We start from the raw sequence: 16,488 nt of genomic DNA, 5'->3' as shown, positions 1-16,488 counted from the left end.
TAATATAGTTGGTGTTTTATTTAAGAATAACAATTTATTGCATTTCAATAGATGATTTATTAGGATGTGTTGTCACATTATAATGCTGAATAGGTTAAAAAAAAAACCAGGCAATAATATCCTATATCGCAATAATTTATGAGACAATATATTGCCTACTAAAATTTGCTATCACGACAGGCCTAATAAACACAAACATAGCATAAACGAATGGCATCAATTCCATTTTGTGATAAATTGGGGGCTGCGTGACATCATCACTTGAAATTAATATTTCAAAAACGATAGCAGCACAAATGGAAGTTTTTACAGCACAAACATGCACAAACATAGCACAAACGATTGGCATGATTTTATATAAATTTGCATCTGATGGCGGGCCAACGGGTGCGACTTATAGACTGAAAAATACAGTAGTTTTATACACTCCTAAAGTTGGTATTATCATGTAAGCATCACATCTCACCTTGATCATCTTTATTTCATACTGGATCATCTTCATGTAGGGGGAGGAGCTGTTGCTAGGCGACACAATCTTCTCCCCGGCAATCTTCGCCCTGATGACTGTCAAGAAGAAAAGTGACTGCTCTCAGAAAAGGATGTAAAAATAATGTGTTGTTTACATCGCACAGAAATCCCTCTCAGATTCCCGTTGCCTTTGTTTCTTCCTAGTCACATGACAACACTACTCATTTTTGTGCTGCGAATAGAACTTGGCATGTAGTGTGAAACAGTCTCATCCAACATCAGAGATGAACCAGTAAAGGTCAGATCGTTCTGTAAAAAAGATAACGATGTATATCCTTAGCCAAGCAGATGGTCCATTAAAACTATCTACTGTACTGTATGTCTATAACACTGCAATAAAAATATTTTACTGCTAGTTAAACTAACTGAGATTTGAATAGAAATTAACTAAAGCTGTAATGGGGCAGGGTTCCTTGGCATCATTCTGGCTCCTAGTTAAAACAACAGAAACATTTGTAGATGGCTTTTTACATGTAAGCGTCAGAAGTAATAAAAAATATCAATTTTAATGATAAAGATACATCATGATCGAATGGAATTAGAATAATCTATCATTTATGCTAATGAGAAAATATTATGTAGTGTTAAGTTCACAAATGGTGCCTAAACAGGCTGCCACACACAAAAACTACAAGCTAACTAATTTTTGGTTGCATTGGTGTAATCAATTTATTTGTTATTATTATTTGTTTATTTTTAGAACATTTAAACACAAACACTAGAAAATGTGTTTAAATGTGGAAGTTTTTAAAACTATATGATTATCACTGTGGAGTAAATATTAAAATAATGCTGCCATTAATTGGTCTAGCATGTCTATCATAGCTTTTCCACAATTACCGGTATGATGTTATCCGTACAAATCTGTTTTAGTGTGAATCTTTTGGTCAGGTGTGAATGTAGCAATTATACTTGAGTATGGTCCAAATAAACAGGTTAAAAGGAGAATTATGTAAGATTTGCACTTCAATTATTCATTAATTGTCTCTAATATTTTAATAGACATTAAAGAAACATGTTTTTGAGGGGGGGGGCGGGGGGGGGGTTCTAACATGGTTCTCAATGGTAAAGCCGAGATTTTCCCATTTTCAAAAATTATGTGTGATCCTTCAAGCTGTTTTGATTCTGTGTTTACAACGGATGTCCCGCCATCAACCATCAGCCAATTAAGAGATCAGTTCTTTCTCTTCGTCCAGGTTACCACAGCTCTGTAGGCTCCGGAAACTAAGGTTGCTACCACGTTCACTGTCAGAATTAATGATCTTGTGTACCAGTAGAGCAGAAAAATCACCATCACAAATGTCAAATGACAATTTCAGAAAGAAAAAAAGGATATGCATTCGAGAGGCTTTCGAACAATAGAGACAAATGATAAGGAGGAAAAAAATTGATGAGATACCAAAGTTGCACGACTTCTCCTCAAAAGGTGATGACTTTGAGTTTTCCTGTATTACTTTCCTGTATGGTAAATTGACAATCAGAATATGAACAAAGCAAAGATAGCGTCTTTACGCATGTACATCGTGGTTGGTAATTGAAATTTAAATGGATGGCGCAATAAAATCGTCTTTGTGGATACTGTCAATGCATTACCCCTGTTTTTTTTTTTAATTTTTTTAATTTTTTTTTTTTTAACTAAGCTCTTTTGTGGTAACCTACCTTGCGAAAAATTATTATTTATTTGGGCACCAACTTAATCCCTGTGCCATTTGAAACCCCTACATTTGAAGACTGTAGCATGTACCCATCTAGTTTTTGGTAACTGATATACTAGTCCTTCTCAAAAAATTTGCATATTTTGATAAAGTTTTTCTGTAATGTACTGATAAACATTAGACTTTCGTATATTTTCGATTCATTACACACAACTGAAGTAGTTGAAGCCTTTATTGTTTTAATATTGATGATTTTGGCAAAAAAAGTTCAGAAAAACCAAACCATCGCAAAGAATTAGCATATTTCATCCGACCAATACAAAAAAGTGTTTTTTAATACAAAAAAAGTCAACCTTCAATTAATTATATCAGCTATACACTGAATACTTGGTCGGGAGTCCTTTTGCAGAAATGACTGCTTCAATGCGGCGTGGCATGGAGGCAATCAACCTGTGGCACTGCTGAGGTGTTATGGAGGCCCAGGATGCTTCAATAGCGGCCCCAAGCTCATCCACAGTGTTGGGTCTGGTGTCTCTCAACTTCCTCTTCACAATTTCCCACAGATTCTCTATGGAGTTCAGGCCAGGAGAGTTGGCAGGCCAATTGAATACAGTAATGCCATGGTCAGTAAACCATTTACCAGTGGTTTTGGCACTGTCAGCAGGTGCCAGTTCGTGCTGGAAAATGAAATCTTCATCTCCATAAAGCTTTTCAGCAGATGGAAGCATGAAGTGCTCCATAATCTCCTGATAGCTAGCTGTATTGACCCTGCCCTTGATAAGACACAGTAGACCAACACCAGCAGCTGACATGGCACCCCAGACCATCACTGACTGTGAGTACCTGACACTGGACTTCAGGCATTTTGGCATTTCCTTCTCCCCAGTCTTCCTCCGAACTCTGGCACCTTGATTTCCGAATGACATGCAAAATTTGCTTTATCTGAAAAAAGTACTTTGAACCACTGAGCAACAGTCCAGTGCTGCTTCTCTGTAGCCCAGGTCAGGTGCTTCTGCTGCTGTTTCAGGTTCAAAAGTGGCTTGACCAGGGGAATGCGGCACCTGTAGCCCATTTCCAGCACACGCCTGTGCACGGTGGCTCTGGATGTTTCTACTCCAGACTCAGACAACTGTTTCTGCGGGTCCCCCAAGGTCTGGAATCGGCCCTTCTCCAAAATCTTTCTCAGGGTGCGGTCACCTCTTCTGGTTGTGCAGCGTTTCCTGCCACACTTTTTCCTTCCCACTGAGGTGCCTTGATACAGCACTCTGGAAACAGCCTTTTCACTCAAAAATTTCTTTCTGTGTCTTAGCCTCTTGCTTGAGGGTGTCAATGATGGCCTTCTGGACAGCAGTCAGGTCGGCAGTCTTGCCCATGATTGTGGTTTTGAGTAATGAACCAGCCTGGGAGTTTTTAAAGCCTCAGGAATCTTTCGCAGCGGTTTTGAGTTGATTCGTTGATTCAGATGATTAGGTTAGTAGCTTCTTTAGAGTACCTTTTCATGATATGCTAATTTTTTGAGATAGGGATTTTTGGTTTTTCTTGACTTTTTTTTCCAAAATCATCATTATTAAAACAATAAAAGGCTTGAACTACTTCAGTTGTGTGTAATGAATCTAAAATATATGAAAGTCTAATGTTTATCGGTACATTACAGAAAATAATGAACTTTATCACAATATGCTAATTTTTTTAGAAGGACCAATACATAGGTTGTACACGACACATGCTGTATGTTCACATGATCATTATTACCAAAACAGGTTTACGAACGAGTTCTGTTCCTGCGCTAGGGATGTAACCCGGATTTCCGCGTGAATCAGAATCAGCCCTTTAAATAACTCTAAACACACTCAAATTTAAAAAAAAAAAGTTAAAACATGTATTATATGTCATTGTACTGTCCTTGTCAAAACGTTGGAGCTAAGTCCTAGCTAAGCTCCGAAATGACTGTCAGACGTCCGTGTGGTTTGCTGACTTTATTCAGCTGCTCATGACATCAACACTTGCGGAATGAAACTAATAAAATCAAATCAATCTCATTTTCAATAACAACAATTCAAGTTTGCACTTACAAGTAGCTGCTGATAGAGCAATAACAAACTACCGTAATTTCCCGAATATAACGCGCACTTTTTTTCCCCAAAATCAACTTGTAAACTCATGGTGCGCATTATAAACGGGTACATGGATGGAGACAGAAATATATATGTATTACATATATATATAAACCGATTTTTTTTTCATTGACACGGCCACGTTGTGTTGAAGAAACGTATGCGGCGACCCGTTGCCGACCATTACGGTACGTGACGTCACCGTTTTGTTTCGGTAATACTTCACTCTAATCGGCCGAATGATTTCGTCTGTGTTAAATCCTGCTTTTTTCACTCTTCATAAAACACAAAATTTAGTTTCTTGAACTCATTTGAGTCGACGTTTATTGCAGCTCCGCAATTCGGACCATAACAAATGTAAGGACACACACTTCCTGTGTCCGTCAACTATATCGGTCCCTCGGGAAACTCAAACCCAAATAACAATAGTTCCTTTTGTGACTGTCGTGTTGACAGCTATGAGCTCTCACGGATTTCCGACTTACGTTCTCACTTTCATTTTACCGTATCAATCCATGGAAGAAACATTTATTCATCATGAGGAAACGAGCAAGTTATACAGCAGCCTTTAAAAGAAAAGTCACATCTGTTTTGTTTTCTCCTAGATTCTGGTAAGTTGGAGAAGTTGTCAAATCATATTACCGTAAATATTGTCAGTTTACGGTAATGTTTTGAACAATGTGCTATGCTTGTGCTGTGTTTCACCAGTCAGTAAAATGACATCTCTGTATCTGTACACAAGCTCTGTTTTCTTCTAAAATTAGGGTGCGCGTTATAAACGGGTACAATAATTTTCCCTAGATTTTACAAGTAAATTTGGGGTGCGCATTATACACGGGTGCGCCTTATATTCGGGAAATTACGGTATTAGCATGCATCAGTTAACATCCGTACATCATCAAAAACAATCACATACACTCACCTCAAGTATTTGACCACAATATAAAACGCACAGTAAACAGTGCAAAAGGGGTTATATACAGCCTTCGCCTCTGGATGCTTCACAAGCAACAAATGTGCGCACAGGCTGTCACCCCTTAGTCGGCTGCGCTCTTCCTCATATGTGCATGTGTGGGGTGGGCACGTGTGTACATGCGCTCAGTGCAGAAGTTCTGCCTGCTCTACACTTCCTGAACCAAAATAAAAGCATGCATCACAAAACAAGTCAACATTAAAAAAAAAAAAAAAAAAACTCAGGCGTTGTAAAGTCGAAGTCACGTATGTCAGGTACGTCGTTACCCAGGGCACTACCTGTATTAATGCTAATGTTAGCCTGGTACTCCAGACTCACCGCTGTTCCAGCTATTGAGTCTGGCCACCATTAAGCGGATAAAATTTCCAGGGCGGAGCAAGACACAGCAAACAGACAGCAGAGTGGACCAATCAGTGACGGGCGGGACAAGGGACTTGCGCGCGGAAGTAAACATACGAGGAGAGCGGAGTTTATTCAACATGGCTAGCGCAAGACAGACTGATGTCAATGACTTGTGTCGATGTGTTTTTGATAATTTAAAACTGATTTTACCGTGGATTGGAACATATTTTCGGCTCTCCTGTTCGCCATCTGTGTTGTTGTGGAGACGACTTCCGACGCGGAAGAGTGACGTTCTTCGTTAAGTACACGTCATGCAAATAAACGAATCTGATTTGTCGATTGATTTTGTACTTGCTCGAGAGGCCGTTAATGGGCTGGGTCCCGGACTATTCTCTCAGTGTTTGAAAAGCACTGGGAGAACAGTCTGGCCGTGCCAGGCAATTAATGTGTAGCTTGTTAGCCTCTGTCTTCTCTGATTGAAACTCATTGGTATGATAGCGCAGCATAGTGAGCGAGAAGGGTCCAGCTGCAGCTCGCAGAACTCATCTTCCGTGCCCCCTGCTTTCAACGATCAATCAAATCAAGCGTTCAAATATTTTTTCATGGTGTCGCTGAAGGGTTTGTTCAAAGCACTTTATATCTCCTGCTCTTTGCTGTATGCTCTTGTTTGGTGCATAATACTGTGCTCACTCTTTGAAATTGAGAGCGCCGCTGCCACCCACTGATTGGATGTGCAATTATTCTAGTGCTGCAAAAAAAGAGTCATGGGATGCGGAAAGCACCAAAAACCCTGACCCCTTTTCCATGTCATGGGATGCAGAAGACACTAAAATGGGTGAGGAAGGAAGGGCGCGAACGGTAAGTACTGCGAGCCGCAGCTGGACCTATACTTGTAGTGAGCTCTCAATATTTGGATCCTAATTGCAGTACAGTTTTTAGCTACCTGTGTTTGGGGCCGTTTACATGGTCACACTGTGATTGATGATTGTGTTGCAGAATGGCCTCGCATTTACACGGTGACAGCTACAACGGAAGGCGAAGATTCAAACTTATGATTACGTCTCCAAAGCGGAACAATTCGATTGCGGGGATTGCTCCGCAACCATATGAATTAAACGCTCTCACTCCGATGACGTCAGCACTTGCACACGTCACTATGGGCATGCGTAGTGGCTGCTACTTAACATTGAAAACAGTAAACATGGCGGAACGTCGGTTTTAAATAATTGTTGGTTTTTTGTTTTTGTTTTTGCATATTTTTAATTTAAATATTTTTTTCTGTTCATGTATTAGTGCCTTTTGAAGCAAAAGAAATAAACACGTGGACGCTATTGCTTTGAGTGGGCGGGTATGTTGTCTTCCAGGCTGAGGTTGTTGTTGTCAAGGAAGTGCATGATTGGCTGTTGCATTGAAAAACTACACTGCCCCTAGGGCCTGGCATGAATACTACATCATTTTCACATGGAATTACGACATTCTTTGAATAAGACGGAACCATGTAAATGCAAACATGAAATGTGTTGTATTCTGGGAGGGTCACCATGTTATATATTACTCCTTAAAGACCAATTAGAATCAAAACAATTTCTCGGCTCGGGTGGGGTGAAGAAGTGATCCCAACATTGTGCAATAATGCTCAACAAAAACAGGCCATGACTAGCTCAAACTTAAACTGACATCGTTTCAAGATTTTAACCAAAATTTAATCAGAAATTTTTAATATGGAAGATCTGCAATTAAAACTGCCTCAAAATATGAAAACAAGATCCAAACAAGATTGATCTACTGAATACACATACACAAAACAAATGCTATTCCTGTTAAACTTTAATTCATTTGTCACCAGTCTCTTAGTGCTGCAACAATTAATCAATCAACTCAAGTAATTAGATTGCAAAAAAACTTCGAATCAAATTTTGCTGCTTCGAGGATTCGTTTAATTTGACCGACATTGTAATGGTTTGTTTTGAAAATGTTGCATTTAGTTTTATTGATCCAGCTGCTCCCTGTTAAGACCAACAAAGGTTATGTTTTGTTTCAGCTAATGTTAGCTAATATGTTTGTTTATGCATTCGTTATTTAGTATATTCAGCCGTGTTTGGTGGGAATGTGTGTCTGAACGATTTGTTAAGAGCATTGTAATAAAAATGTTAGCATTTTATTGCATTTAACCTACCACACTTTTTGCTATGCAAGTTAGCCAATTGTTCTTTTGTTATAGATCCTAATTTGTTTTTTGTTTTTTTTATACTGTTTGAGACTAAGCTCTGGTATTTTAATTTAGATTTAGATGCATTTATTGCTCTCCTGCATAGTTTGAAAAAACACTCAGGAACTTTATTTTGTATTCTCATTCAAGCAAAAATAAATATTATTGCAGGCATAAACTTGTTTCTTTGTTTTAAATCTCCCAAAATTTATCTTGCAACACATTAAATGTCCAATTACTCGAACTAACTAATCGATTGATTAATCGATTACCTAAATAATCGATAGGTGCAGCCTTAGTTTAGATGTTTATCTTTCCATATTTTTTTTATATCAACATTCAAAATCGTCCCGCACCTATTTACTTCCTGTAATAATTTGTGCCTGTTTTGATAGTAACCTACAATAGTGTGATGTAATGGTGCTACTCTATTGCTTTGTGTCCCTTATGCCACCATAAAATTGGATTACTTGGTTTATACGTGCATGCTTGGACAAATAATAATATGCAGCAATTTTTCTTTAATAGTACCTCTTAAAACCGGAGTATGATATTATTGAAAAGTGATGATGGCGCTGCTCTCTTATCAACCCTTCAAACAAAACCCTAAAATGGTCCTTGGCAAATAAACTGGCTCATTTAAATCTCCTCAGAGCGCAATAATGGCACAATGCCACCTGTTAATGGTAAATAATAAACACTGGCATCACATTGCTGTGTGTACTGATTATATCAAATGAGTTTTGACTGCATACAAATGTGGAGAAGGTGGAAATATTTTTAAATAATTAGCCCCCCCCCAAAAAAAACAGGCATAAAGTGCTTTTCCATTAGCGTAAATTGTGAGTGGACGAATTACACGGACGCCCCCACATACATACAACTAGCCCCTTTTTCAGGGAATATTGGCTTTGGGTATTTAATGGGCCTTTAAATGACTAAAAGAATAGATTTCAAAGTACACAAATGTTTAAAAAGTAAACTCACTACAGGGAACGATGGAATGATAATGTAGTTTACATCTTTGCTGCAACCAACAGAGAGAATTATTAATTCAGGCTGTCTATATAGGATGTCCAGGAGTGTAGAAAGCAGGGGCAGGAACCTCTGGGTAACTCACGATACGATACGAATACAAGGCTATTTGTTTTATTTATCTTTGTCGGTCATTTTGTTATGCATGATGCTCCACACTGCTATTGATGAAAACAAAAAAACTAAATCAAAACAAAGTAAAAAAAATAATAATAATAGCCTTTTGGGCTACAAAGTACAGTGCTACCTCTACATACGGATGTAATTCATTCCAGGACTTGGGTTGTTAGTCGAAATTTGTGGTGAGTGGGATTTTCCCATAAAAATATATTATAATTCAATGAATTCGTTTCACAGCCCAAAAGCCGAGGCTAAATCCTTCATACCCATAGGTACTATTACAGATAGCAATTACACATGGCAAAACACATATATTTTTATAAATGACAATAATAATAATAATAATTAGTGTTGCACCGATACCATTTATTGGCCCCGATACTGATATCTGGCTGTGCAGTATTGGCCGATACCATACCGATACCACTTTATTTATTTACAGTGGTACCTCGACATACGATCGCTTTGACACACGATCTTTTGACATCCGACGTAAAATTTGACTCGCCATTTGTTTCTACATCCAACGACATGCTCGAAATACGACGATTTTTGACAGCACCGCGGTTTCTTGTTTTGCCGGAAGACTGACGCACGGCTGATTTTCTTGTGAGAGAAATCAACACTGGATCCAAAAAGGTTAGGGCAGGTGGAGAAAAAAAAGAAAAGGTGACGCTTACCAATGAAATGAAGATGTGAATGATAGTAAAATATAAGCATGGTGTGAGCATACATGAACTGGGTCTACTATAGGGCCATAAAATGTCGATCTCCGCCGGCGGTCCTCCTCCGTTCGTCAGTCTTTATAAGTTAAGGTGACAATTCTCATTGCGGTAACGTCGCCAAAGAAATCGCCAGCTTCGTCAAGTTTCTAATCATTTATTCCATCAACTTGTGCAACAGCAGCAGACGCCAGCATCAAAACAGAACGTAAACTCTTGCTCACCATCACGTCACCCCATTATAGAAATTATTATTGTTATTATTCTTATTATTATGTTATTATTATTTTGATTTTTGTACATATTTTATTTGTTTTGCTCTTTGTAATTGCTATTTGCAATAGTAAAAGCAGTATTTATTAAGGATTTACTGCAGGTTTTTGGGCTGTAGAACAAATTAATGGAATTATAATGTATTCTTATGGGAAAATCCTGCTCAACATACGACCATTTCGACTTACAAACAACGTCCTGGAACGAATTAACTTCGTATGTAGAGGTACCACTATACTGTATATATGTATACTGTATATATGTATACTGTATATATGTATATAAATACAGTTGTGGTCGAAAGTTTACATACACTTTTGAAGAACATAATGTCATGGCTCTCTTGAGTTTCCAGTTATTTCTACAACTCTGATTTTTCTCTGATAGAGTGATTGGAACAGATACTTCTTTGTCACAAAAACCATTCATGAAGTTTGGTTCTTTTATGACTTTATTATGGGTGAACAGAAAAAAGTGATCAAATCTGCTGGGTCAAAAATATACATACAGCAGCGCTAATATTTGGTAACATGTCCCTTGGCCATTTTCACTTCAATTAGGTGCTTTTGGTAGCCATCCACAAGCTTCTGGCAAGCTTCTGGTTGAATCTTTGACCACTCCTCTTGAGAGAATTGGTGCAGTTCAGTTAAATTTGATGGCTTTCTGACATGGACTTGTTTCTTCAGCATTGTCCACAAGTTCTCAATGGGACTTTGGGAGGCCATTCAAAACCTTAATTCTAGCCTGGTTTAGCCATTCCAATACCCCTATTGATGTGTGTTTGGGGTCATTGTCCTGTTGGAACACCCAACTGCGCCCAAGACCCAATCTTCGGGCTGATGACGTTAGGTTATCTTGAAGAATTTGAAGGTAATCCTCCTTTTTCATTATCCCGTTTACTCTCTGTATAGCACCAGTTCCATTGGCAGCAAAACAGCCCCACAGCATAATACTACCACCACTGTGCTTGATGGTAGGCATGGTGTACTTGGGGTTAAAGGCCTCACCTTTTCTCTTCCAAACATATTGCTGGGCATTGTGGCCAAACAGCTCGATTTTTGTTTCGTCTGACCACAGAACTTTCCTCCAGAAGGTCTTATCTTTGTCCATGTGATCAGCAGCAAACTTCAGTCGAGCCTTAAGGTGCCGCTTTTGGAGCAAGGGCTTCCTTCTTGCACGGCAGCCTCTCAGTCCATGGAGATGCAAAACACGCTTGACTGTGGACACTGACACCTGTGTTCCAGCAGCTTCTAATTCTTGGCAGATCTGCTTTTTGGTGATTCTCGGTTGAATCTTCACCCTCCTGACCAATTTTCTCTCAGCAGCAGGTGATAGCTTGCGTTTTCTTCCTGATCGTGGCAGTGACATAACAGTGCCATGCACTTTATACTTACAAACAATTGCTTGCACTGTTGCTCTTGGAACCTGCAGCTGCTTTGAAATGGCTCCGAGTGACTTTCCTGACTTGTTCAAGTCAATGATTGTTCAAGTCAATAATCACTCACAAGAAATTGCTAATTTGTGTTGCTGTATGTATATTTTTGACCCAGCAGATTTGATCACTTTTTCTGTTAACCCATAATAAAGTCATAAAAGAACTAAACTTCATGAATGTTTTTTGTGACAAAGAAGTATCTGTTCCAATCACTCTATCGGAGAAAAATCAGAGTTGTAGAAATAACTGAAAACTCAAGAATGCCATGACATTATGTTCTTCACAAGTGTATGTAAACGTTTGACCACAACTGTACATACATACATACAAATACAAAGTGAATCCAGTAGAATTTTTTATTGCATACCTGGTGTGGGTGACAATAGTTAAATAAACTTATGGCTCTCAAAGGCCAAAATAGTGCTAAATTTGTGAAATTAAACTGTATAATACTAGCATAACAGTAAGAATACAATGAATGAATATGGAATAAACTTTTTCATATCCTGAGTTCTGGCTCTCAAAGGCCAAACAGTGCAACTTTCATAGAATTATAAGTAATAATAATTGACCACAGCATCCTGTCTCTCTATTCGCCTCCCTCTCTGGGCACCAGTAGCAACACACACTTATCCACTTAGCTTAGCTTACTAAAAGTAAACTTTCAGGCCGCAACTTTTGCATGCAGCAGTTGTAATGGACGGAGATTATAAAATGAAATATTTACAGACCGCAAATATTTTCCTGTCATAGTTTGTTTTTCCTACATATGAAAAAGCTGCCCCGGCATTGGTTAAGAGCAGCTATTGGCCCGCTCTCATTGGTCTGGAGCAGGCCAACAGCGATAGCTGCTTGGTATGCAAAGTGATCACGTGTCATCACACAATAGAGACTGTAGTGAGTGTCAGGAGAAAAAAAGGCTGCGGTCAATTGTTATAATACTGGACCGGTAAATGGTATCATGCTCTCTTTGTTGGTACTCGCTGATACCGATACCATCATTTTGGGCCGGATAGGCCCCCCGTGCCGATACTGGTATCGGTGCATCTTTAATAATAGTATAAGAATAATAATCTAACGAATCGGGTTCTAATGTGGCGGTTGTGTTTTGCATGCTGTTCCTGAACAGTATGACGAGAGAATGAGAGAAGTGCGTTAGTTTTTTTCTTTTCACTTTTCGTGTTCATGTTGTTGTTGGCGTCAAATACGGTGGACAGTAGTTGTGCTGGGTTGCAGTCCTGAACGTTCGGAAATAAATGATTAAAAACTTAATGAAGCCAGGGACTTCCTTGCCGACGATACAATAATTGTCACCTTAAATTATAAAGACTGGCGAACGGAGTTCGGAGGTGAACCGTCAAGATGGTAGACATATTCTATCATTTCCATCATTTAACTAACCTTCTTCGGACCCATGTTGATTTCACTCACAAGAAAATGCTGCCGTCTTGGGGGGGGGAAAAATGAAATTACGACACTGTTGTAAATCGTCAGATTTCGAGCATGTCGTCATATGTCGAAACAAATGTCAAATTTTACGTCGGATGTCGAAAGGAAAGTATGTCGAGCAAGGGTGTAGGTTTGGTCTAGTTATTAGTAGGGACGATATAAATGCATAACCTGAATGTCCACTTTTTGCTGGGGACGGGACATCATTAAGACCAAAGAGATTGGGTGAATGGGGGTCAGGGCTACATTTCTCACCAATATGAACCTAATTAACTGATAGGCTAAATGATTAATGCAAAATAGATCTGTATTGATTTATATTAACTTTCAAACTGCAAATTTATAAGGTCATAATTTATAACGTCTGATATTTTTTCTTAAATTGAGTCAAATAATTTTCTTTATCTTGTTTTGCCTGTTAAAGGCTAGTTAACAGATTAATGCGTCAGATTATTCTATTTATTTTAAGTAAATATTACGATATGTTCTTACTAAGCCTATAAATATAAAAGTTAGTCATTTTTTTAATTCTTAAATTAAGAACATTTCTGACAAACAAGTTGTTTTTTAAAGATTATACAAACGTTTTGCTTAAAATAAATCTGTTAAGATTATTTTCAGCTATTTTTCTTATTTCAAGAAATCTGTGTAAAATTTAATTGAACCACTGGCAGATAATTTCGCTTATTTCTAGTAGATTTACACTGACAACAAGGGAATTTAAGTTTTTTTTTTCTTCCAGTTTTAAGCAGGTGAGTTTTTGCAGTGCATATGTATTGGTTCAGGTGATACACCGTTTGGTTCAAACCTTTGTTTTTAAAACGACTACAGACATATTTTGAAAACTTCCGGAATGAATGTCTGGATTTTATTAGCAAATTAATAGCAATGTTTGAACACAAATCATACATCAGATCATACATAAGAAAGACAAACTTGTAAATAATCTCTTAACTATCCAGGAATGCAATAAATAAATAAATGAATAAACATTTACCTTAAGACGACTCAAAATTGTCTAAATAAATATCACAAAAAAACTTCTTAGTCAGGTAATAACAAAAATAAACAAAAATGGAGCCTTCCTTCAGGTAAAACACTACTGCGTTTGTCCACAAGCACAGCCAATCTCAACAAAAAAAATCAAAGCTCCTTTGGGCTGCTCTAAAACCCTAAAATAAAATATAAAACTCGAGAGAAGAGGTTAAACCTTGGTTCACTATATTTTTGACAGTTTCATTAACATTAACAGTAGAAAACATCCAGGAGGATATTTCTTTCAAAGCAGCTTCCTCCTCGAGTTCGAGAAATTCACACAGATTAATATCATGCTAACTCTGATGCAGGTCAGACTTTCAGTAGCAAAATTAGTAGTATGCTCCACACCTCCACAACATTGACGATGTCTTTTTACATTATTTACAGTGACTGCTGCTAGCGGAATAAAACTTCTAATATTCCTCGTCTTCGAAGGGTGTGGAGGAGGCGGCATATTGTAATTGGGGGGCGGGGGAAGGGGTGTCAAGTCATCAGCCAATCAAATGTGAGTGTGAGGGAAAAAAGGGACTGGCACATTCAGCAAGTGACAAGGGGTCAATGTAAATCTGCACATAATGAAATTAATTCCCTTAATAATGGTAGGGTCTATTCTATCCTTACAACATATGGGAAGACAATCTAAATTACCTATATAACTGAAGTCATTATATAATGCAAATGAAGTTGCTGAAAAGTTGGTGGGGTCAATTTGAGCATCCTGAAAAGTTGAAAAGTTTGAAATGTTATGTCCCTACCGTCACTATGCAAACCAAGCCCTTAATGTCGAGCTACCACTGTATCGCGAAATATCACATTTTCGATATATTGTCACACTCCTAGATGAAAGTGGAAAAAGCTTGGTTTTGGAAAATTTTGTTTCATTCCTTAATTTTACCGTTAGCCTCCCAGTTGCTTTCAAGAGTATTTCGATGCCTCACAGAGTAAAACAGAAATAAATTTGGTATCAGTTTGGTGTATAAACTTTCTAAATGAGTTGGAGCATCAGCGTCACAATTTTCTTTCAGGTCCTACTCTTTTGTTCATTTGTAAAAAGGCTTTTCGAAGCTGAAATGGTGAATGCACTGGAGTGAGAAATTTTATTTCCGACCAATTTCACACCTGTTACATGACAAACAAACAAAATTTGAACATCTTTGTCAGACCTGTTCACTCAGCTGGTTTAATGCGCTGCCACAAGAATTAAACAGGATTTTAAGCAGAAACAAAAAAATATTTCAGCTCCAGCATCACAATTGTTTTTGGGCATGACTTGGGCTGCCACACAGAAAATTATAGGCGTGGACTCATTCTTAACAAGTTTACTCACAGATTAAAATGTTATGCGGCGGAGGTTTTCACCGGTAAAAATTCCCATATCTTTTGAGTGCATAAACCTCGCAAAAACATCATATTGCAAAGCTAAACCATGAGAACTGATGTAGTAAAAAACATCCCTCGGCCCAGATGAATCGGCACCCTTGTCATTCTCACAAAGCTGCACTGTCAGTGGTCTTTCACATTGATATTGTTAGTATGCAGACCATTGGGCCCAGCCTATAGACATGGAAATGAAGTGGAAGGAAGGGGAGAGCGATGGAGTAAGCTGGCTTGGCCTCGCTCCAGTACGCACACACTACACTAACACAAACACACACCCACAAGCATAGACACTGCTTGGGAATCTTTCAAGGTTTGTACAGATGGGATATTAGTCAGATGTTCGGCTTTATTTAAAAGTTGCACTGACTCTCACGACACTGTTAGGTCAACTGAAGGCCGCCACCAGCCAACTCTTGCAAAACAACAAGATCAGTGGAACCACTAACTAAATGAGTTCCTAAATTGTTGTGTGAATTATGCTTCTGGGTTGCAGTAATGGCAGAGCGATGGCGTTGATCCTACATCATCATTCAGCATTCAAAGTTCTGCGTCAAGGGAACGCGTTGCTCTGTAATTGACCGCCAAGGCACTAGAGGGGTGTGGCTTTGTCTTTGTACGGTTTTGGGGACTCTTGTCGAATTCCTTTAGTTTTCCTCCCGTCATAGACAGCAATGGCAACGGAAAGAGAGGGAATGTGTGTATTTGCAGCCATGTTGAACAACAAAAGTTCATTAATTTTCCATGTTGCTTTTCCTCATGAGGGTTGCGGAGGTACTGGAGCCTATCCCAGCTAACTACGGGCAGTAGGCAGCGTACACCCTTAACTGGTTGCCAGCCAATCGCAGGCGACAAGGAGACATTCGACCATTCACGCACACACTCATACTTACGGACAATTTAGAGTGTTCAATCAGCCTACCATGCATGTTTTTGGGATGTGGGAGGAAACCAGAGTTCCTGGAGAAAACCCACGCAGGCACGGGGAGAACATGCAAACTCCACACAGGAAGGCCGAAGCCCTGGATAGAACCCTTGATCTCAGAACCGTGAGGTGGACGTGCTAACCACTCAGCCACCGTGCCTCTACAACAAAAGTTGTTATTACAAATGTTGAAGCGTAGGGAGACACAGAAGAGGTTTGCGAATGTTTGCAAATGGCGGTGTTGTGCTGTTCCGGAAACAATGTTCTGAGCAGACCAATCACAGTACTTTGAC

General features: G+C 38.8%; 2 protein-coding genes across 3 annotated transcripts in view; one reads left to right on the top strand and one right to left on the bottom strand.

The window, feature by feature from the left end:
• The window catches only part of syn2b (synapsin IIb), a 186,106-nt gene that overhangs the window by 127,421 nt on the left and 42,197 nt on the right, over positions 1 to 16,488 (top strand). The gene's annotated exons all lie outside the window — the stretch shown is intronic.
• The window catches only part of LOC130921421 (metalloproteinase inhibitor 4-like), a 30,600-nt gene that overhangs the window by 9,363 nt on the left and 4,749 nt on the right, over positions 1 to 16,488 (bottom strand). Inside the window, exon 3 of the mRNA XM_057845294.1 lies at positions 467 to 564. Coding sequence (XP_057701277.1) covers positions 467 to 564 — 98 coding nt within the window. The remainder of the gene's footprint in view (positions 1 to 466; positions 565 to 16,488) is intronic.

Source organism: Corythoichthys intestinalis, chromosome 9 (assembly GCF_030265065.1).
Source record: "Corythoichthys intestinalis isolate RoL2023-P3 chromosome 9, ASM3026506v1, whole genome shotgun sequence".
Classification (NCBI taxonomy): domain Eukaryota; kingdom Metazoa; phylum Chordata; class Actinopteri; order Syngnathiformes; family Syngnathidae; genus Corythoichthys; species Corythoichthys intestinalis.
Note: the sequence above shows the minus strand (reverse complement) of the source record. Positions and strands in the feature narration are given on the sequence as shown.